This window comes from Crotalus tigris, unplaced genomic scaffold, assembly GCF_016545835.1.
Source record: "Crotalus tigris isolate CLP2741 ecotype Arizona unplaced genomic scaffold, ASM1654583v1 scf7180000017744.3724543626:3957646, whole genome shotgun sequence".
Classification (NCBI taxonomy): domain Eukaryota; kingdom Metazoa; phylum Chordata; class Lepidosauria; order Squamata; family Viperidae; genus Crotalus; species Crotalus tigris.
Window position 1 is genome coordinate 3,316,620 of NW_024096611.1, and position 22,356 is coordinate 3,338,975.

At 39.5% G+C, this 22,356-nt stretch overlaps 1 protein-coding gene across 1 annotated transcript in view; it reads left to right on the forward strand.

The window, feature by feature from the left end:
• LIX1 (limb and CNS expressed 1) overlaps window positions 1-22,356 on the forward strand; it is a 41,573-nt gene that overhangs the window by 12,481 nt on the left and 6,736 nt on the right. Inside the window, exon 3 of the mRNA XM_039340410.1 lies at window positions 14,564-14,704. Coding sequence (XP_039196344.1) covers window positions 14,564-14,704 — 141 coding nt within the window. The remainder of the gene's footprint in view (window positions 1-14,563; window positions 14,705-22,356) is intronic.

The window sequence follows — 22,356 nt, forward strand, 5'->3', positions numbered from 1 at the left end:
TAAAATTATGTATTTCATGACATTAAAATTATCATAAAACAATTTATGACATAATACAAAATATCATAAAACATTTCCTGCACTGATGTTCGACTGCTATAAGTTCAATACGGGCTGTTTTCAAAACAGGTACATCTCTGAATGTATCCCAATTTTTCCAGTGAAGACAGTCCAGCAATGGGGTAGGTGCGGTTTCACCACGATGCCTCCAGCCTGCAGGCCGGCAGTTTGACACCCCTGACCTAAACTAGTGTCTCCTAAATGCATTACAAAAGAGCTGATGATACACTTTGGATGCTGTTAGTGAAATGGAACATCCATTCTATTTAGCCTTCTTTATCGCAGGTATGATTCATTACTGAGTCTTGAAAGGGTAATTAGACTGATTAGACAAGATAAGCCTTATGTCCTATTAGATGGACACCTCTACTTTTTTTAAATAGATTTTTCAGGAACAAAGTAAAGGGAGAAAAAATCCTAATTGCAAGACCAATTTCCAAAAGATGGAAGCGATAACACTGATTAATGGGTTGGCTTTTAATGCAACCCAATGCATAAGATACCTGTCTCCTTTCCTACCTATGAAACATTCTCAACAATAACAGTATACAGGCAGAACACTCCATTCCACTGACTAGGAATCAGAGAAAGAACTTTCTTTTGGGTGCATGTGAACTATCTTGCCAAGGTTTTTGCAACATCATCTAATCCAGTGATGGTGAACCTTTTAGAGACCGAGTACCCAAACTGCAACCCAAAACCTACTTATTTATTGCCGGGTGCCAGGTGGGCATGGCTGTGGTGGTCATGGCAGATTGGATGGGTGTGGCCAAGGTGAGCATGATCATCTTGACATTGCTCATGGGGAGGGACGCCTGTGGGGGCCGGGCAGGGTAGGGGGAGATCCAGGGGGTCTCTGGCAGGAGGGGCAGTGGGCAGGAGGCTCATCCTGCGGGATGAGGCGAGGCAAGGTAAGGCAAGGCAGCAGTGCCATTGTCATAGGGAAATGTGAGGCAGGGGCTGAGGCGGCTGCTGCCTGACATCATCGGCCCCCGCACAAAGAGGCCAGCGAGCGCATGGGTGCTGGGATGCATCTGGCCACGTGGGACCTGGTTGAAGAGGGACGGTTGCCATCTCTGGGGCATGGTGCGTGTGCCCACAGAGAGGGCTCTGAGTTCTGCCTCTGGCACACTTGCCATAGGTTCGCCACCACTGCTCTAATCCATTGATGTTACCTAATAGGATATGGGATTTCAGCATTAAATTTATCATCTTTTTAAATATTTAGATAAAAGGAAAAAAGCCTATTATAGCATTGCAATGGCTTCACATTAAGACTAGGAAGAATGACATAATTTTATTCTTAATAATCATAGTTAAATTAGCTCATATCTCAGCTAAAGTGCTTTTCCTAATTAAATATCAGTATTGTGTTTAAGGATTTTTTTTAAACAGAATCAATTAAAATATCTCTCATGCACATTTGAACAGTAGCTCTGAAAGGTTTGGGAGTAATGAAATTATCTGCCCTCCATGACTATGTAAAGTCCAAGAAATTCTTATTTTCTTGATGCCTTTTATACCAGGCATTAGCAGAAAAAGCCACCCATGAAAATGGTACTTCATTTTCCACTTACTATACAGGAGGGCAACCAGAGGCCTATCTGATAAGCTTTTGGCTCCCCTTTCACTGAACTCTGATGTCAACCCACTCATTACTCTAGCAGATGGTTTTGCTTTTTCACCAATATGAATGTCACTCACAAAAGTATTTACTTCCGTAAACTGAAGAAATTTAATTTATCTTTAATTTTAAATAGAGTTTAAATTTTCTTTTAACATTTAGGAAATAAAGAATTTTTGTAAAAGCCCTAATTAAAATTCAACTATTACTGACATTAAGCTACAAGTCCCTACACTACATCATTTGTGGGCATATTTACTAGGTATTAAACATGTATCTGCTTTAAGTTCATTCTAGATGTTTATATATATGATGTTATAAACAAAAAGTTTCTACAAGTTGTATCTAGCAGTAATCAGCTAATGAAATCAGGAATCCCACCTCAAAGGTGATTTTATTATTTGATCAATCAACCCAAGAATTATTTCTTTATCAACCTCCATGTTGCCTCAAACACAGTACTAACTCTGGGCAATTTCCTGTTTAGATTAAAACAACTTGAAAGTAATAAAATACAAAATAGTAAATAGTCATATATCAGAGAGAATAACCAAATCAAAATAATCATAACAATTGGAAATAAACTTGTTGTTGTTGTTGTTAATTGCGAAGTCGTGTCCGACCCATGGACAACGTTCCTCCAGGTCTTCCTGTCCTCTACCATCTTCTGGAGTCCATTTAAATTCACACCTACTGCTTCAGTGACTCCATCCAGCCATCTCATTCTCTGTCGTCCCCTTCTTCTATTGCCCTCAATCTTTCCCAGCATTAGGCTCTTCTCCAGTGAATCCTTCCTTCTCATTAGGTGGCCAAAGTACTTGAGTTTCAACTTCAGGATCTGGCCTTCTAAAGAGCAGTCGGGGTTGATCTCTTCTAGGACTGACCGGTTTGAACGCCTTGCAGTCCAAGGGACTCGCAGGAGTCTTCTCCAGCACCATAGTTCAAAGGCCTCAATTCTTTGGCGCTCAGCCTTTCTTATGGTCCAACTTTCACAGCCATACATTGCAACTGGGAAAACCATGGCCTGGACTATACGCACTTTTGTTGGCAGGGTGATGTCTCTGCTTTTTAGAATGCTGTCTAGATTTGCCATAGCTTTCCTCCCCAGGAGCAAGCGTCTTTTAATTTCTTGGCTGCAGTCCCCATCTGAGGTGATCTTGGAGCCCAGAAAATAAAATCTGTCACTACCTCCATTTCTTCCCCATCTATTTGCCAGGAATTGAGAGGGCCGGATGCCATGATTTTGGTTTTCTTAATGTTGAGTTTCAAGCCAACTTTTGCACTCTCCTTCTTCACCCGCATCAAGAGGCTCTTTAGTTCCTCTTCACTTTCTGCCATTAGAGTGGTATCATCTGCATATCTTAGGTTGTTGATATTTCTCCCGGCAATCTTAATTCCAACTTTTGATTCATCTAGCCCTGCCTTTCTCATGATGTGCTCTGCATATAAGTTAAATAGGCAGGGCGACAGTATACAGCCTTGCCGGATTCCTTTTCCAATTTTGAACCAATCAGTGGTTCCGTGTTTGGTTCTCACTGTTGCTTCTTGACCCGCATATAGGTTTCTCAAGAGACAAATGAGATGGTCTGGTACTACCATCTCTTTAAGAACTTGCCATAATTTGTTGTGATCCACACAATCAAAGGCTTTTGCATAGTCAATGAAGCAGAAGTAGGTGTTTTTCTGGAACTCACTAGCTTTCTCCATGATCCAGCGTATGTTGGCAATTTGATCTCTAGTTCCTCTGCCTCTTCGAAATCCTGCCTGTACTTCTGGTAGTTCTCGATCCACATACTGCTGGAGTCTAGCTTGTAGGATTTTAAGCATAACTTTACTAGCATGTGAAATGAGTGCAATGGTGCGATAGTTTGAACATTCTTTGGCATTGCCTTTCTTTGGAATTGGAATATAAACTGACCTTTTCCAATCCTGTGGCCACTGTTGAGTTTTCCAAATTTGCTGGCAAATTGAGTGTAGCACTTTTACTGCATCGTCTTTTAAGATTTTGAATAGCTCAGCTGGAATACTGTCACCTCCACTAGCTTTGTTGTTGCTCAGATTTTCTAAGGCCCATTTCACTTCACATTCTAGGATGTCTGGTTCGAGGTCAGTGACCATCTCATTGTGGTTATCTGGGATGTTAAGCTCATTCTTGTATAGTTCTTCTGTGTAGTTTTGCCATCTCTTCTTAATCTCTTCTGCCTCTGTTAGGTCTCTGCCATTTTGGTCCTTTATCATGCCCATCTTTGCATGAAACGTTCCCTTCATATCTCCAATTTTCTTGAAGAGATCTCTGGTCCTCCCTATTCTGTTGTTTTCTTCTATTTCTTTGCACTGTTCATTTAAGAAGGCATTCTTATCTCTTCTAGCTATTCTCTGGAATTCTGCATTCAATTGGGTGTATCTTTCTCTTTCTCCTTTGCCTTTCGCTTCCCTTCTTTCCTCATCTATTTGCAAAGCTTCCTCAGACAGCCATTTTGCTTTCTTGCATTTCTTTTTCTTTGGGATGGTTTTAGTTGCTACCTCTTGTACAATGTTGCGAACTTCCATCCATAGTTCTTCAGGCACTCTGTCTATCAGATCCAGTTCCTTAAATCTATTTGTCACCTCTACTGTATATTCATCAGGAATATGATTTAGTTCATACCTGAGTGGCCTAGTGCTTTTCCCTACTTTTTTCAATTTAAGCCTAAATTTTGCAACGAGAAGCTCATGATCTGAGCCACAGTCAGCTCCTGGTCTTGTTTTTACTGACTGTATAGAGCTTCTCCATCTTTGGCTGCAGAGCACATAGTCAATCTGATTTCTATGTTGACCGTCTGGTGATGTCCATGTGTAGAGCCGTCTCTTGGGTTGTTGGAAAAGAGTGTTTGTTATGACCATCGTATTCTCTTGACAAAATTCTATTAGCCTGTGCCCTGCTTCATTTTGTACTCCAAGGCCAAACTTGCCTGTTATTCCGGTTATCTTTTGGCTTCCTACCTTAGCATTCCAATCCCCCATGATGATAAGGACATCATTTTTTGGTGTTAATTCTATAAGGTGCTGTAGGGCTTCATAGAACCGGTCAATTTCATCCTCTTCAGCACCAGTGGTTGGGGCATAGATTTGGACTACTGTGATATTGAATGGTTTGCCTTGGATTCGAATTGAGATCATTCTGTCATTTTGGGGATTGTATCCCAGTATTGCTTTTCCTATTCTTTTATTGACTATGAAGGCTACTCCATTTCTTCTGAGGGATTCTTGCCCACAGTAGTATACCTGATGGTCATCTGAGTTAAATTCACCCATTCCTGTCCATTTTAGTTCGCTGATTCCTAAGATGTCGATGTTCAGTGTTGTGATCTCTTTTTTGACTACGTCTAGCTCGCCTTCATTCATGGATCTTACATTCCAGGTTCCTATGGAGAAAAAATCTTTACAGCATCCGACTTTCCTTTCACCACCAGATATATCCACAGCTGAGCGTCCTTTCGGCTTTGGCCCAGTCGCTTCATTCTTTCTGGCGCTACTAGTACTAGCCCTCTGCTCTTCCCCAGTAGCATATTGGACACCTTCTGACCTGAGGGGCTCATCTTCCAGCATCATATCTTTTTTCCTTTTAGTACTGTCCATGAGGTTTTCATGGCAAAGATACTGGAGTGGTTTGCCATTTCCTTCTCCAGTGGATCACATTTTGTCAGAACTCTCTGCTATAACCTGTCCGTCTTGGGTGGCCCTGCACGGCATAGCTTATAGCTTCATTGAGTTACGCAAGCCCCTTCGCCACGACAAGGCAGTAATCCATAAAGGGGGGAAATAAACTACAAAGGAATAAATCATTGCACTGCACCTGAAGAACTAATTTAATTGGGCCAAGATTATATGAACCTCAGGGCACATGAAGCTTTAGAGAAGACACACCTTCTAGATTCCACAGGATGACAGCATTTTACTGTAGCAACTTGAAGCATGCAAGCTGATCCAGATTTTACAGGTCAGGCAGATCACCCATAGGTAGCTAATTGCTAAGGCATGTAGAGCTTTATAGGTGAGCCAACACTTTGAACTGTATTGTAATCAGAATGTCACTCCTATCCCATCAGAGGTCATCCACAAGTATGGTCAGTACCATCTTGGTGTTCTACTCAAACTAATGGGACTTTTTTTCACCTATTTTTCACATATTACTAAAAGTTCCTCTTTCATATTCTGTTTTTATACAACAATCCTCCCCCCTTTTGTATTCTGTTTTTACCTGCTTAGCCAGTTTCAGACAGATAGCAGTAGTGCTAGCTAATCAGTAATGTTTTGTTTTAAGGCTTAAGCTGTAAGTGGAACTATGATTGAGTAACTTTCCATCCACACTATATTGAAAGCCTACATGGGTATCACACTGTTTTATCCTTATCCAGGAATGTGACACAGCTGCAGCGGACCAACAAAACACTGCAGGAAGAAGTTCCTAGAAAGTTGATCAAGAGCTCTGCTTTAGAGGTCCTCAGCTAGGAACCTAAATTTATTTTAACTGGGTCCAAACATATAACAACAGCTGAAAAGTATCATCATGTATGCATTTGTCTTCTATATGAGCAGTACACAGAACTATAAATTAAAAAAGGAAACTTTTAGACATAAATGTCAGTGCAGGAATCATTGTGCAGGGAAATCTCATGAATGAACAATTAAATAGTAAATATGATCTTACTTCAAAAAAATCAAACATCTTACTCCAAAATCAATCTGGCATGATTTACAATAATATAATGTATTGATGGGAAAATTTGATTCAGAGCATATGCTGTAGTTGAGGTGCCACTGACTGTAATGCAATCTGTTTCACATTTTAGCTGAAATATGTTCATGATAAATAATGTTCTAAGACAAAGTTGAACTCTTTATTTAGATGAATTAAAGGAAACCTGAATATAAGATTCAGAGTTTGTATTACAGCTAAGAAAATGAAAAGTAGCCAATAGCTAGGTCAATTTACATCTTAAGATGCACGTTAAAGTTAATGCAGCAAAAAAAGAAAAGAAATGTTTCTAGAGGTTGTTAAACTTTTGCATGTTTGCAGCTGAAAATTGCTAGGGAGAAGTGAAAGTAATATTACAGAGAAAAGACCACATATTTAAGCGATTGACCTAACAATGTCATATTGGAAAGCACTTTTTTATATTTAGCACTATATGTTTAGATTTTGTTTGTAATCCATGGAATTTTTTAAAACAACCTCTGGATTAGGCAAAGAATTATAATTTCAGGAAGATTATTCTTTCTAAGCAGCAAAAGCATTTCAGTTATGCTACTAGAGAGAAAAGTAACCCTTCAATAAAAACTGATACTGGCAATCTTGGAATTTTGAAAAAATATAGTAGTGACTTTCACCTTAACCATAAGGCTTTGTCTCCCAACACATAGGAGTATTGCATTCAAAGGGCTTTTTGGTTATCAATCTATTTGGTGATAAGAGTGCTTTGCAACACATTGATTTCTGAGAGACCAATCTTGTGAGCCATATTTTTCACAGATAGGTAGAAAATGCTTTCAAGGATTTCAAGCATTACGAAGGGAAATGGGGATAGAATTGCCTCAGTGATCACAGAGTGTTTCATGTGGTCTTTTAGATCCCAGCCAGAATTTACCAGCATCTGGCATATTCCTTTATCAAATTTCACTGTCTCAAAACATGGGAAGCATCTGCAATGATATCTAACGTTGATTGCAACTGCTAGGCACAACTTCAAAAGATCTTGTGAAGCATAAATATCATGAATATTTGTTTAGCAGATAGCAAAAGGTGTACACACTACAATATTTCACCAATATTCATGAAGCATCTTAAAGTTTGCATTTATTTATTTATTTAAATGTATGTAGCTGCCCATCTCACAAAATGTGACTCTGGGAGGCATACAACAATCAAATAACAACAAATATAAAAACAGACAATATACTTTATATATTTAAACTAGTAAAAACCAAATCATGCTAATTATAGCTATCGTAAGGGATAGAAAAAGAGACATCACAAAATAATATCTTTGCTGGCATGTGCTATTTGTAGTTAAATTGATAACTCCTTCTATCATGGCGACTGACCTGCCTTCTCAACCTCCTCCTTGATCAGATTTCTTTCTATTAAAAAGATAATTAAAATGTGCCTGTTCACTCAAACCTTGCAGGCAAAGATCCTTAGATCACCCTAAGACCCAACAATATGTAGAAGCTCATATATCTAGTTGTATAGTAATACCTGATTTAAAAACCAAAATGCCTCTCAGGGGAAAAAAAGAGACCACTGCAATTATTACTAGAATGTAATAATTTAATTTCTGGGAACAAGATACAAATATATAAAACACAATTTGGTGGAGGGTAACATAATGAATATATTAAGGAACAAAATGCAAAGATTATACATGAACAACCTTAAGGCTATTTCTGTTAGAATACTATAAGATAATTTTCTATCCCTCTTTATTTTAGTTTCTTAAGATTTTTATAAGCCTACTCTTTTCAAGAAGTGCCACCTATTTAGAACTGATAACCTAATCTTTTCTACCCCCTGAAGATTCATTCATATATATAATAGATATATAATAGATCTTCTGATACAAATTATTTATCTCTACACTAGGAAGAGCTCAGATTTATCATCCCCAGTTTATTGTGATTTACAGAAATCTTTAATCCACTGGCCATGGACAATCATCACCTAAAATACACAAACATATGGTTTTCATCTCCTTCATTGTAGCCTTAGGTAACTTCCTGAAACCACATCCTTGGCTCTTAGAAGGCATGCAATTGGGCCCCAGTCTCTGCCTTCTGTTTCTATCAGTGATATTTTGTTTAGCCTTCCTTTAATCTCCAAGCTACATATAAGCTGCTGTGAGGATTGTAATAAATAAAGTCTTTCAATTATAGCCCCCAAACTGTATATTCTTCAGTTTCGTTTAAATAAAAGGATTTGAGCAACTGAGTAGCTGTATCATATTCCTAAGTTATGCCTTCTTGGGTTTATGCCTTCTTTTGGGTAACCTAAATATATCCACAGACCTGTAAAATATTTTAATAGATGCAACCACATTTCCAGTATTCAGGTTCAGTGGATCAAATAGCCATTAGGAAGCTCAGCTATGTGTGGAGGTGAAAAACAAAGAAGACCTCATCACAGTTCTATGTATTGCAATCTCATTTCTGCTGCCTCTCTGAAAGTAACTCTGGACAAAGAAGAGTCATAGCTCATTCTGATCTTCTTGAAGAAGCACAGCTCAAAGAAAGATATTTGGAAAGAGGGAAAGCATAATTTTCACATATAAAATTCCTGTGATAGACAAATTATTTCTTATAAGGTCACTTTCTATGTTCCTTGGACAATGCAAGTGTAATGGGTTGGATCCAATTTTCCTTCGCAAGGAAGTATAAACAGATGCTGACATTTTTGCTTTCTGTTCTCATTGCCATCTCTTCCATGCTTCCTTAATTATGAAACACTTTTCTGAGATGTCCTCATTTCTATACATGACAGTTGACATATTCCCTAATCTTATATATGTAGTGGTGGGGATACTGGTCCATAGACAGGAATAGGAAAGCAAGCAAGTTCAACTTCCCTATATTCACTTTTGTTAAGAGATGGATCTAGATCAGCCGTTCTCAACCTATGGGTCGCGACCCCATTTGGGGTCGATCGACCATTTCACAGTGGTCGCCAAACAAGGCTGTCCGCCATTTTTTCCCCTTTTCCGGCAGGTGCCTTGCCTCCCTTGGGCTGGGCCAGCTGGTGGCCCAGCCGATGGTCAGCCTGCTCCGTCTCTGCCACTTGCCAGCTATGCCTCGGCCGGCGCAGCACTCCCGGGCAGGGAAAGTCCTCGACTTACGACCAGTTTAGTCCTCGACTTACGACCAGTTTAGTCCTCGACTTACGACCTGTTGGGGGGTTGTGGCATTAAAAAGGTTGAGAACCACTGATCTAGATCTAATATTATTAAGTAGCAGTAGCCATAAGGATAGCAAAAGCTTACAAAGATCAACACAACTGATGTACAAACAGCATATTCATGGAACAAGCAGAAAGCTTTTGGTACAGCAAATATGCCTCTGCAATTTAGAATCCATTGGTTGCATCAGGCAAGCAGTAAATGGACATGTGATTCTGTTCCTCCCAAAGCCAATGTGAAAAGCAGCATTTTTCAGAAGATGCTTTACAATGAGAAGAGCCTGAAATAAATGGCAAGAGAATATGAGAACTTACTTCTAGGATCATATTTTGAATTTCTTGTTAGCCCAGATCAATTTCTACCCATTCTGCTTTCAAAATTATAAGTAGTTTTGCCTGGCTTTTAAGGAGCAATACGTTGGTGCATCTCCAATGGGCTATGTGAATTGCCATTAAAGATATTTTAGATCTTTGTGGTTCCATCTCTCCTTTATCTATGGAAGAGATAGAAATTGTAATATCGTAAAGAGTGTTAGTATCTTAGAGGAATCGAGAAGCAAAGACTGAAATAGGGAGAACTGGGAATATCAGTTTAGAAAGCAAAAGAATGTGCATGAAAAGCTGTAAAACAAAAAACAAAAGATTCAGTTTTTCATTGATTAATCTGGTCCATACTATGTACCCTTGAAAATAAAGTTTCACAGAGTGAGGATTTAACAGTAGTGCAGGATTTAACAGGATCTAGGCTGAAGTCCCATTTGAAATCATCCTATAAAAATAGTCATTGGGACTACCCTAAATACTATTGATTTCAATATATCTGTATTACTCATTGTACAATACATTACAGACTAAGGCTGGACACGTGCAACAGATTGTCCACAGAGCCTCTAAAACTCTTCAGTTCCCATAAAAAAAGTAGTCAAATTGTTTCGGATTTAAAGGGGAATCATAAGGAAATGTGTTTATTCTGCAGGAGCTTCTACTGTTCTTGTTCAGTCACTAAGACATGTCCAACTCTTCACAACCCCATGGATCACAGCACACTAGGCCCCTCTATCCACCACTGTCTCCCAGAGTTTGCCCACATTCATGTTCATTGCCTTAATGATACTATCTATACATCTCATTCTCTGCTGTCCCTTTCTTCTACTTTCAATCTTTCTCAACATCAGGGTTTTTCCCCCAATGACTCATCTCTTGTATCCAAGTTTTTTTATTAATTTTCCAATATTGCATTTACATATTTGAAAAGTAGCGTGGCAGTTGAGCATTGTAATTCCATTACATTTAAATATCATCAGTATAAATCTCAAAGTATTACAAAAACAAATTCCCTCTCTTTTCCCCATAAGATCTACTATCATATTCAGATCAATACTATCATATTCAGATCAATAAGATTCTTATCAATCAAACAAAAACTACCTTTCTAATATTCATCAATAATCTTCAGTCTATACATATCTTAATTAATATGACATTCCATCTTTTAGACCAGCGGTTCTCAACCTATGGGTCGCGACCCCATTTGGGGTCGAACGACCATTTTACGGGAGTCGCCAAACAACGCGATCCGCCATTTTTCCCCCTCAGGGGACAGCGCCGCGCATGCGTGCCACGCATGGGGGCGCTGCCGCGCATGCGTGCCGCGCATGGGGCGGCGCCGCACATGCGTACCGCGCATGGGGCGGCACGCCCGTGTGGCGGGGGGCGCCGTCACACAAAGGTTGAGAACCGCTGTTTTAGTCAATAACCTAATAATGATTCATCTCTTATTGTCTGGCCAAAGTATTTGAGCTTAGCTTCAGGATCTATCCTTCCAAAGAACAGTCAGCATTGATTTCTTTTAGGAATAACTTCTATAATCAATTATTAATGCAGTTTGTCAGTGAGGCTGGTGGTGAGAACCATTTAAAAATTATACTATATTGGACTTCTTTTAGGCTGAAAACACCCACATACCAAATTGCCAAATTCCTCAACATTCTGCAAAGTCCACCTTGCCCAGCCTGGAAATTTTCATCTTTGCCTTATATGCTTGATTCCTGCACCTCATTTATACTGCCATTCCATTGTCTTGATTTAAAATTATGTGTTCCTACCTAATGTTGAATATTGAAATTTCTTTCATAGTTGTAGAGTATCACCGGTAAACAATTTGGTGTGCTACCACATTGTTTGACTGCATCTCATATCCCCAATTGTTTTGTTCTTTTAGACCAATACATCGCTGCGAGGAAGTCTAACATAGCATACAACGTGTCCATTAATTTATTTAGTGTATGGCATACAATGTCATACATATTAGGCACAATGCAGTCCTGACAGCCTAAATTGCTAGTCCATTCTGTTTGGTGCTTGCGTACCTATTCTTAGTGCATCGCAGGGGGCAAACTAGCTTACACCAACTGACTAGTGGAGCTCAACATGCTAGCTCTTCCAGGCTCCTCCTGCCAGTCTTGCCTTGCCTTGTGTTGCTTTGCCTTGCATCTGGCCAGGTCCATTAATTAAAAGGAGATGGACACCCCCCCTCATGTTCACACTAACTACTTCATTCTTTTCACCAAAGAATGTTGCCACACTTATTTTAACACTTCTGTAGAACAATCTATGGAAATACCTTTGCCCTCAGAAAAAAAAAATTGGCTAAGGTTTCCACAGTTCTCATGGATTCCCAGAATGAAGAATACTGCTTATATGAGGGTGGGTATTAAGAAGGTCACAGGAGAAAACATAAGTACAGTAACTAAAATATAATGTTCAAAACTACTTAAGCTTTTGTGTCATTGATTATTTTCAAAAAAGAAGTAAGAATTATTCTTGATGTGAAAATCTCTCAGCCTGCAAAGATTTTCTATTTGTTTTTAAATGTATGCAGGCTCTTTGATCTGCTACTTTGCTGTTCATACTTAAAATAAATAGTTTCTTTTATCTTGCCTTTTTACTGGGTTTAGCCTTTGCAAAGATGGTTTAAATCCAAATTGTTTGGATTGGTTTCTATTATAAGGTTTATTATTAAAAGCATGCAGTTCTGAATTTGGTCTAGGAATTTGAAAAAGTAAATATTCATATAACCCACAAGAGAGGGTTAAAACTAATAGAAGAAACTGGTAAGCTACATTGGCTTAGGCAATTCAAGAAAGTTGTAAAAGATGTGCAAGAAAAAGTTCAGATTGTTCAGGAGTCATCTTATGCAGTATTTCTTACCGGTAGTAGATTTTTCAAAATATATTTGAATTAGTAAGTAAAAAAGAAAATGAATTTTACTTTTCTTTTAAGATTCTATTTAAGAAAAAACGCTAGCAATTATAACAAGTATAAGCCAATGCTACCAATAATCACACTGAAGAATGAACAGTCTTCACTGCATCAGGCAGTGTTGAAGCATCTGTTTCTCTACTAAACTAGACGTATGCAAAATTCAGCATTGCAAAAATTTTGCAGTGGTGATAAGCTTAGATGGTATTCAAAAAAGATTGCACAAGATTTTAGGAAATGGAGTGAAAAACAAATACTACCCGTTCTCTTGAACTATCCAATTAACCATAGGCTCACTATGCAAATTGTGGAAAACATCAGTAGGTAGGACTAACAAACTATGTACAGCTGTAGCCTATCTGTAGTTTGTTAGCTGTTTTTGCTAGTCTTTCCCATAACTACAGTAGTGAGCCCGCATTCAGCAACCTGAATCTGCTGAATGTTAACTTACCAGGGAATCAGCAGTATGCTAGCACATGTTGCTTTGATTACATTCATTAGTTTCTTTTCCAATGGACATCAGAAAACCAATTATTCATGGGTCTTCTTGTAGTTTTATTACTGGGCTCTCCTAGCTAGGAATTTTTTAAAAACTTTATTTGTCAAATGTTCAGACCTCCTATCTTACTCTCTGGGCAATGTACTATTAAAAATGTAAAAATCATGTAAAATACTATATCTCAATAGATAAAACAGAGATGGGTTAAATTAAAAGTTTAAAAAAATATTGGTAGGGCCTTCAACACCTAACCAATCCCAAGGTTGCATGCTCCTCTGCGAGTCTGATGTGAGTCAGTAGACTCAAGTCTTCAAACTCTTTCAAAAGGCCAGGAGATTGGGAAAGTAATTTGTTTTTTTTAGTTGTCCAAATAAATAAATAAACCTGGTATGGATTCAAGTGGAACACGTGCTGGATACTATTGACAGAATGAACAAATGTGCACATTTGTAAGGACAAGCAAGAAACATTGGTGAGGAATTGCAATTTCATTTGCACAAGCATCATGGTGCATATGACATCATTATGACTTCTATAGTTGTAAACAAGCCACCAAGCTGTCTATAGTTTGCTTCCTAAGTTGTCAATCGGAAGATATGTTAGGAGTGAATATCATGTAATAACTTAGTGCTTGTTTTCTGCTAAGCCAGAATCCTGATAATTATAATTTGGCATGGCATACAAATATCCTTTAAATATTCCACCTGAGTGGGAGAATGCGCCTTTTATTCTCATTATGCACCATTTTATAAATCTCATCTTCCCACTATCACTTCTTTTTTTCTAAACTTTAAATCTCTGAATATTTTAGTCCTTCCACAGAAGGAAGGTGCTCCATCTCCTTGATTATTTTGGCTGCCCTTTTCAACACCTTTTGCAGCTGTCTAAGTTATACTTATGAGATGGGTGAGTGACCAAAGCTTCAGAGTATTATTGGAGTCTGTACAAAACAAGCAGTTCCACATGAATTACAAAGAAACAAAATGGTTTTTCTAACCCCAGAAGAAGTGAAAACTGGAAACCATGTGGGAACATTCAGCTGATGATGACTCATCTTGGAAGAATGATTTTCTTTTTAAGATTTCAGGTCATCAAGTATTCTTCTCTTTGGTGTTAAGTACAATAAGGACAACCTCATCTTATAAAGATGGGAAATATGCTGTCTCAGGTCTTATATTTATTTGTATTTTAGTGTTCCCTGAGTAGGGCAGAAGCACGACGGGATGCTGCAAAAGTGGCCCTTATCAATTCTCTGTTCAATGAGTTGCCTTGTCGCAGGATCACAAAGGAATTCATTATTGAGAGTGTCCAGGAAGCTGTGTCTTCCACCAGTGTAAGTATTAGCCATCATTTTGTGTGCTGTATTCCTATGTATTTTTGATAAAATTATAAGCAAGAAAGAAATTATTCACATAAGGACAATATGAGAGGGCCTTGATTGATAAATTTTTGCCATTATGATGAATGTCTCCCTTTTGACCCAACCACTCTTTCCCTCACTACATACATGTCAAGACTATATTTTAAAAACTGATAATCTGTTTTGTTTCTTAAGAGGAACATATCAGGTTTTTCTAGCGTATTGTTGAGAAATAGAAGTTATAAGCATTCATGTTACATATGCCAGAAATAGGTTTTTTTTTTTTTAATCTGAGCTGCAGTTTAGCTTTAGGTACATCTCCAATAGAGATGGGGAAGATGGTGATGATATGGTGATGTCAGTGGGATATAGAGTTGAACGTTTTTTATTGCAAGTGAGAAAATAGGTGTTCAGATTTAAGGCATTCATACTGTATTTTCACCAATGTTACATCATTGATTACATTTTGCTTGTGATGAGATATTGAGTGACAAAATGGAAGTGAAGTGTATGAGGTCTGGTGCTCTGGAAGTGATAAAAAGAGGCAAAAACTGCATGTGGCTCTGATTTAGCCTCCTGACATATCCCAACAACTATAGCAATAGCAATGGCACTTAGACTTATATACCATCCCAGAATGCTTACAGCACTCTCTGGGCCTTTTATAATGTCAGTGCCTTGATTATCCAGTTTCAATACAGAAAATGTATTTTTTTCAATAAAAAGTATATAATCCAAGCATAAGCCTGAATTAGAAATATTGCTTGACTTATCATTAGAATATTGATGCAATGAAAGAAAAAATATGTACATTCAATATTCATTCATGCATACTTAGTGTATCAATTAATTTTAATGTTAAGACAAATGCTTAAAAATGTCTAGTTATATACTGCCATTCCCTCAGAGAATATATATTTTCTTGAAATGTATTATATAAGGAAAGTCAGTAATGGCCCAAAGGCTAAAACAGAAGTATGAATTATCTGAGCCCTTTGATTCATTTTCTTGTATTTCTGTTCTTTTTTCTTTATTATTTAACTGCCTCTGGCAAGGAAATAAGTTGGCAGGAGCTTTTGTGAAACAGAAACAGACTCAGATGTTAACATCTGCATTTGATGTTACCTCCATATTTTTCATGTGTTGGTTTATAGTTACCATATGTTGTCATTAACTATTGTGTTCCATCATGGAAGTTCCTGCATTTATTAATAAATAATTTTTTAAGTAATCATTATGCTCATCTTGAACAGCCATTGTATATGTTTCCTAGTTATAAAGATATAAAAACATCAAGTAAATGCAGGTTATACTGTAGGGATTTTTAAAAATATTCTGTTTGTATTATGGATTTATTAAAAACTAAATCCATTAATTCCCTTGAAACAAGATTATGAACAGTTCTAAAACTCAGTCACCCCTCTAGGTTTTCTATATGCCAGCCAAAGTTTCCAGTTTTTTACTGCGGCATAAGTAAATATTAGAAGAGAAATATATAATCTTGGTTTTGGTGTTCCAAATATTTCTAAAGAACAATTAACTATGTATGTACAGAAGCCCTATACTTATAACAAGAGTAGGTGATCTGGGACTTTAGAATGCCTTGTCATAGCTCCAGAGACTCATGTGGAGGGAGGGAGGGAGGGAGGAAGGGAGGAAGGAAGGAAGGAAGGAAGGAAGGAAGGAAGGAAGGAAGGAAGGAAGGAAGGAAGGAAGGAAGGAAGGAAGGAAGGAAGGGGTTTCCGTCTTAAAAAAAAGGAAAGATCAGATAAAGCAGAACATCTCATCCACTTTACATTACCTTTCCAATCACTGCAGTCCTCATCCCAACAAATATTTAGTGCAATTCAAACGCAACATAAGAAAAAGTTGCTGATTCTAGTTATGGAGCCAATAGGTCTACTTCCTGCCAACAGAAGTCCTGCCAACTTCTGTGATTGACAAATAAAATAACCAGAAGGAGAGAGGATGAAGTTATCTCCTCTCCATCCCCATCATCATGATGGAAGTAAATGAATGTGGTATTGATGGGTAAAGATAATCTTACTGGAGCCATATTATATCTTACAGTTTTTGCTAATGGGGCAGAATTCTATTTCAGTAAAAGCATGTGGATAATCTAATCAATAATGCAACAAAAGTTATAGGAAGAAAATAAATATGCTGACCTCTGCTGAATATATTAGTTTAGGCTCCAACAAACTTAATGAAATCTTCCCTTCTCTATGGAAGAAATTGCTGAAAAGTTAAATATGTAAATTATAAAATGCAAAGTTTCTGATAGGAAAGGAACAGATAGACTGGAATTACTTGGAAAGGGATGAGCCTCTGGTAAAATAGATAACACTGTTCCTCCTCTACTAAATAGTTTGATGGAGGCGATGTTTAACATTATGGTGAATTTATAAAGTAGAGGAGGTCTGCAAGTGAAAAAAAGCTTTCTTTTCAAACCACTTTACAAGTCCTGAAAAAAGTTTTTAAAAGTCCTGTTCCATTTTTGAAAACAATGGAACATTTGGGGAAACTAAGCCATTATTAATTTACACGTGACTTTTAAAAGAAAATTCATTTCATGCAATATATATTTTTTTTCCAATGGAAATTTTCTAAGGCAAAAACTTAAAATCCCAAAGTTCTATGCAGTTGTCCTCAGGGATATTTAAAAGCCAGCATAAATATTGTAGCAGCAGCATGCTCACGATCTTGCATTTCCAAAGCTATAAATCTGCTAACAGTTCCAGTGCAGAAACCATTTTGTGGATAATGCTCTGTTCAGTTTTGCACAGCTTATCCAGAAAGATTATTAAAAAGAAAAGGAAAATAAAATCAGCAAGTATTTCATCTTCAGATGGTTCCTACGGAATGGAAAACAATAGCACTGGGTATAAAGCTTTGATTCAAGCAGCTGCTTGCTCCCCCAGATGTGGCTCTATGATGCTAGGGTGTGCTATTGCATGAAATAAGCTATAAAATAACTGTGCCTTCATAATTTAATTTATATCTTCACACTTTTCATATTGAATTTGACAAACTCCACAAGCCCGCTTACAACAACAGTTTTGAGTTGAACTTTAAACCCCTCATGAAAAGGGAAGAAGAAGAAGAAAGGCAGAGAGAGAGAGCAAAGAAAGGTTCCAGCAAGTATTATTCGTTCCACAAACATACAGCTTTCTCACATCAGGGAAAGAGAGAAATGCATATGAATACAATTCCATTCCTCATCTAGCTCCCCTTCTGGGGCCAAGGTCAAGATGGTGGCTTGAGAACACACATTCACACACCACATTTTTTACATGTGAAAAGGGCTGTGCTTTCAATGGGTGGTCCCAGCCTCCACCTTGAGTTGTTAGACTCCTCCTGCAAACACCTCTGATCTGTTTCATTATTATTCTCTTATATCAGACCACAACTTCTAACAGCACAATTCTTCTAATTCCTCTTTTTTTAAATACAAAGAAAGATGTGGATAAATGCTAAGAAAATAAGATAAGCTTTGATTTACAACCACAACTGAGTCCAAAATTTCTAAGTAAGACAGTTGTGGGGTGAATTGTGCCCCATTTTATCATTTTATTTTATTTTATTTTTTACTGCAATGGTTAAGCAAATTACTGCAGATGTTAAGTGCATCATGCGGTTGTTAAGAGAATCTGGCTTACCCCATTGCCTTCCTTGGGGGAGAAGATTATAAATGGTGATCATTAGGGGACTGGAGGCTAAAGCATATAAGGAAAGGCTGCTGGAATTGGGCATTTCTAGTTTAATGCAAGAAGGATGAGGGGGGACTTGTTAGCAATGTTCCAATATCTCAGGGGCTGCCACAAAGAAGAGGGAGTTAAGCTATTTTCCAAGGCACCTGAAGGCAGGACAAGAAGCAACGGATGGAAACTAATCAAGGAGAGAAGCAGCTTAGAACTAAGGAGAAACTTCCTGACAGTTAGAACAATTAACCAGTGGAACAACCTGCCTCCAGAAGTGGTGAATGCTCCAACACTGGAAATTTTTAAGAGACTGGACAGCCATTTGTCTGAAATGCTATAGGGTTTCCTGCCTGAGCAGAGAGTTGGACTAGATGACCTCCAAGGCGCCTTCCAACTTTTTTATTATTATTATTGTTATGGATCATCGCACAGTTAGCCAGATGTTCAGACTGGATTTGGCATTTTGTCTACCTATCGAGTCCTTACCCAGGACCTGGGATAGATGTGGATGTGGATGTTTGATGGTATTACAGATATCGTCACAGGATGGAAGCAGTTCCTAGTAAGGCCACCTTTTGAAATTGACTAATAGCAAATTTGTCAATGCCAATGGTGTTCAACGGGAGAGCTGAGGAGTTTGTTCAGTTTCTGTCGGACAAAATCGCTCAGATTCAGAGAGACCTGGACTCCGACTGGGCAGTGCCAGCCGAGTTGCCAGGGGCTGGTCTTAGACATGTTATCTGGAGCGAGTTTGAGCCTGTGACCCCTGATGAAGTGGACAAGGCCGTGAGGGCAATGAATGCCGCCACCTGTTTACTGGACCTGTGCCCCTCCTGGCTGGTTTCTGCCAGTAGGGAGGTGACACGAGGCTGGCTCCAGGCGATAATCCACGCCTCCTTGATGGAGGGGTCTTTCCCGCAACCTTTAAAGGAAGCGGTGGTGAGGCCCCTCCTCAAGAAGCCTTCCCTGGACCCAGCTGTTTTGAAGAACTTTCGTCCCGTCTCCAACCTCCCCTTTGTGGGGAAGGTTGTAGAGAAGGTGGTGGCGTCTCAACTCTTGCGATCCTTGGATGAAACCAATTATCTGGACCCTTTTCAATCTGGTTTCAGGCCCGGCTACAGCACTGAGACTGCTTTGGTCGCAATGACCGATGACCTCTGGTGAGCCCGGGATAGGGGTTATTCCTCTATTCTGGTGCTTCTTGACCTCTCAGCAGCTTTCAATACCATCGACCATGGTATCCTTCTGCGTCGTCTCGGAGAGGTGGGGGTGGGCGGCACCGTATTGCGGTGGTTCTCCTCCTACCTCTCTGACAGGTTGCAGTCGGTGTTGGCGGGTGGACAGAGATCGACTCCTAGGCGCCTCGATTATGGGGTGCCTCAGGGCTCGGTCCTGTCCCCCCTACTTTTTAACATCTACATGAAACCGCTGGGTGAGATCATTCGGCGACATGGGGTGAGGTATCATCAGTACGTGGATGATACCCAATTGTATATCTCCACCCCGTGTCCTTTCAGTGAAGCAGTCGACGTGATGTGCCGGTGCCTGGAAGATGTGAGGGTCTGGATGGGGGTGAACAGGCTTAGACTCAACCCTGACAAGACCGAGTGGCTCTGGGTCTTGCCTCCCAAAGGCCAACTGGATGGTCCATCTTTAGTCCTGGGGGGGCAAATCTACCTCCCTCAGTGCAGGCACGCAACTTGGGTGTCCTCCTGGACTCACAGCTAAATTTGGAACAACATCTATCGGCTGTGGCCAGGGGGACCTTTGCCCAGGTTCGCCTAGTGCACCAGTTGCGGCCTTATTTGGACCGGGAGGCTTTACTCACAGTCACTCATGCCCTTGTTACCTCAAGACTGGATTACTGTAGCGCGCTCTACATGGGGCTACCCTTGAAGGGCGTTCGGAGACTGCAGTTGGTTCAGAACGCAGCCGCGAGAGCGATTGTGGGCGCGTCAAGGTACGCCCACGTGTTACCTATCCTCCGCGAGCTGCACTGGCTTCCTGTGGGTCTCTGGATGCAATTCAAGGTGTTGGTTATCACCTTCAAAGCCCTTCATGGCATAGGGCCAGGTTACTTACAGGACCGCATTCTGCCGCACAGCTCCCAAAGACCGGTGAGGTCCCATAGATTGGGCCTCCTTCAGGTCCCGTCGGCCAGACAATGTCGGCTGGTGGGCCCCCGGGGAAGGGCCTTTTCTGTGGTGGCTCCGACCTGGTGGAATCAACTTCCCCCCGAGGTTCGAACTACTCCCACCCTGCCGGCCTTTAAGAAAGCCGTTAAAACTCTCGTGTTTCGGCAGGCCTGGGGCTGATGTCCCCGGGGGGCCGGGGTATGATCGGACTCGCGGTATGACTGTATCATTTTATTGTTTTATGACTGTTTTAACTTTGTACGCCGCCCTGAGTCCTTTGGGATTGGGCGGCATATAAATATTTGTAAATAAATAAAATAAATAAAGTGGTGCTCCAGCTGTTTTGGGATTGCACCCAAGGTGCCTATTACTACCCTTGCTTGCTTTTGCCACAGTCTTTCTATTTCTATTTGTAGGTCTTTGTATTTTGTTATCTTCTCCAGTTCTTTCTCTTCTATTCTGCTGTCTCCAGGCACTGCCACGTCCACTATCCAGACTTTTTTGTCTTTCTTATCGACAATTGTTAAGTCTGGGGTGTTATGTTGCAGGTGCTTGTCTGTTTGAATACTGAAGTCCCAGAGCAGTTTAATTTTATCATTTTCTATGACTTTCTCTATTTTATGATCCCACCAGTTTTTGCTTACAGGCAAATGATATTTCTTGCAGATTGTCCAATGCACCATTGTTGCTACTTTCTCATGCCACTGCTTGTGGTCAGTCTGTGTGATCTTCTTGCCACAGTTTATCAGGTGTCCACTATTTCTTCAGCTTCTTTGCATAGGTGGCACTTACTGTCTGTTGCTGTCTTCTCAATTTTGACTTTATATGCATTTGTCCTTAAGGCTTGGTCTTGTGCAGCCAGAATTAGTTCCTCGGTCTCTTTCTTCAATTTTCCTGCTCTTAGCCATTGACAGGTCTTGTTATTATCTGCTTTCCCAGCTTATTTTTTTAATGTATTGGCCGTGTAGTGCTTTGTCTTCCCATGCCTCTGTTCTGTTCTTCATTTGGTCTTTCTTGTAGGCCAGTTTGGTCTCTCCAGTAGTCAGTAAGTCTTCCTGATATACTAATTTCAGTGCATCTTCATCATTGTTCTTCAGATATTCTTCCAACCATCTGATGTACTTGTAGCATTCCACACCCACCTATTTGCCTTGGTAGATAAAGTCTGTCAATGTCACTGCATGGATGAAGGGCATGATTCATTGTCATTATTTTTCTGGTCTTCCTATCCATTGCTTTTAGTTCTGCTTGAGTCCAGTCCACTATTCAGCTGTGTACCTAATGACTGGAATTGCCCAGGTGTTGATTGCCTTTATGGTATTTCCTCCATTGAGTTTGGACTTTAAGATCTTCTTCACTCTCTTGATATATTCACCTCTAATCTTTTTCTTGACTTCAGTGTGCTTGATGTTGTCAGCTTGAAGGATACCCAAGTATTTGTAGTATTCTTCCTCATCCAGACTTTTAATGTTATTTTCGTGTGGCATCTTGATTCCTTCAGTTTTCACTATTTTTCCTTTTTTGATAGTAAGTGTGGCACATTTGTCCAAGCCAAACTCCATAACAATATCTTGGCTATATATACGGACAGTGTTGAGCAGATATATACGGACAGTGTTGAGCAGTATATACGGACAGTGCAGTCCACTATTCCAGCTGTGTATCTAATGACTGGAATTGCCCAGGTGTTGATTGACTTTATGGTATTTCCTCCATTGAGTTTGGACTTTAAGATCTTCTTCACTCTCTTGATGTATTCACCTCTAACCTTTTATTATTATTATTATTA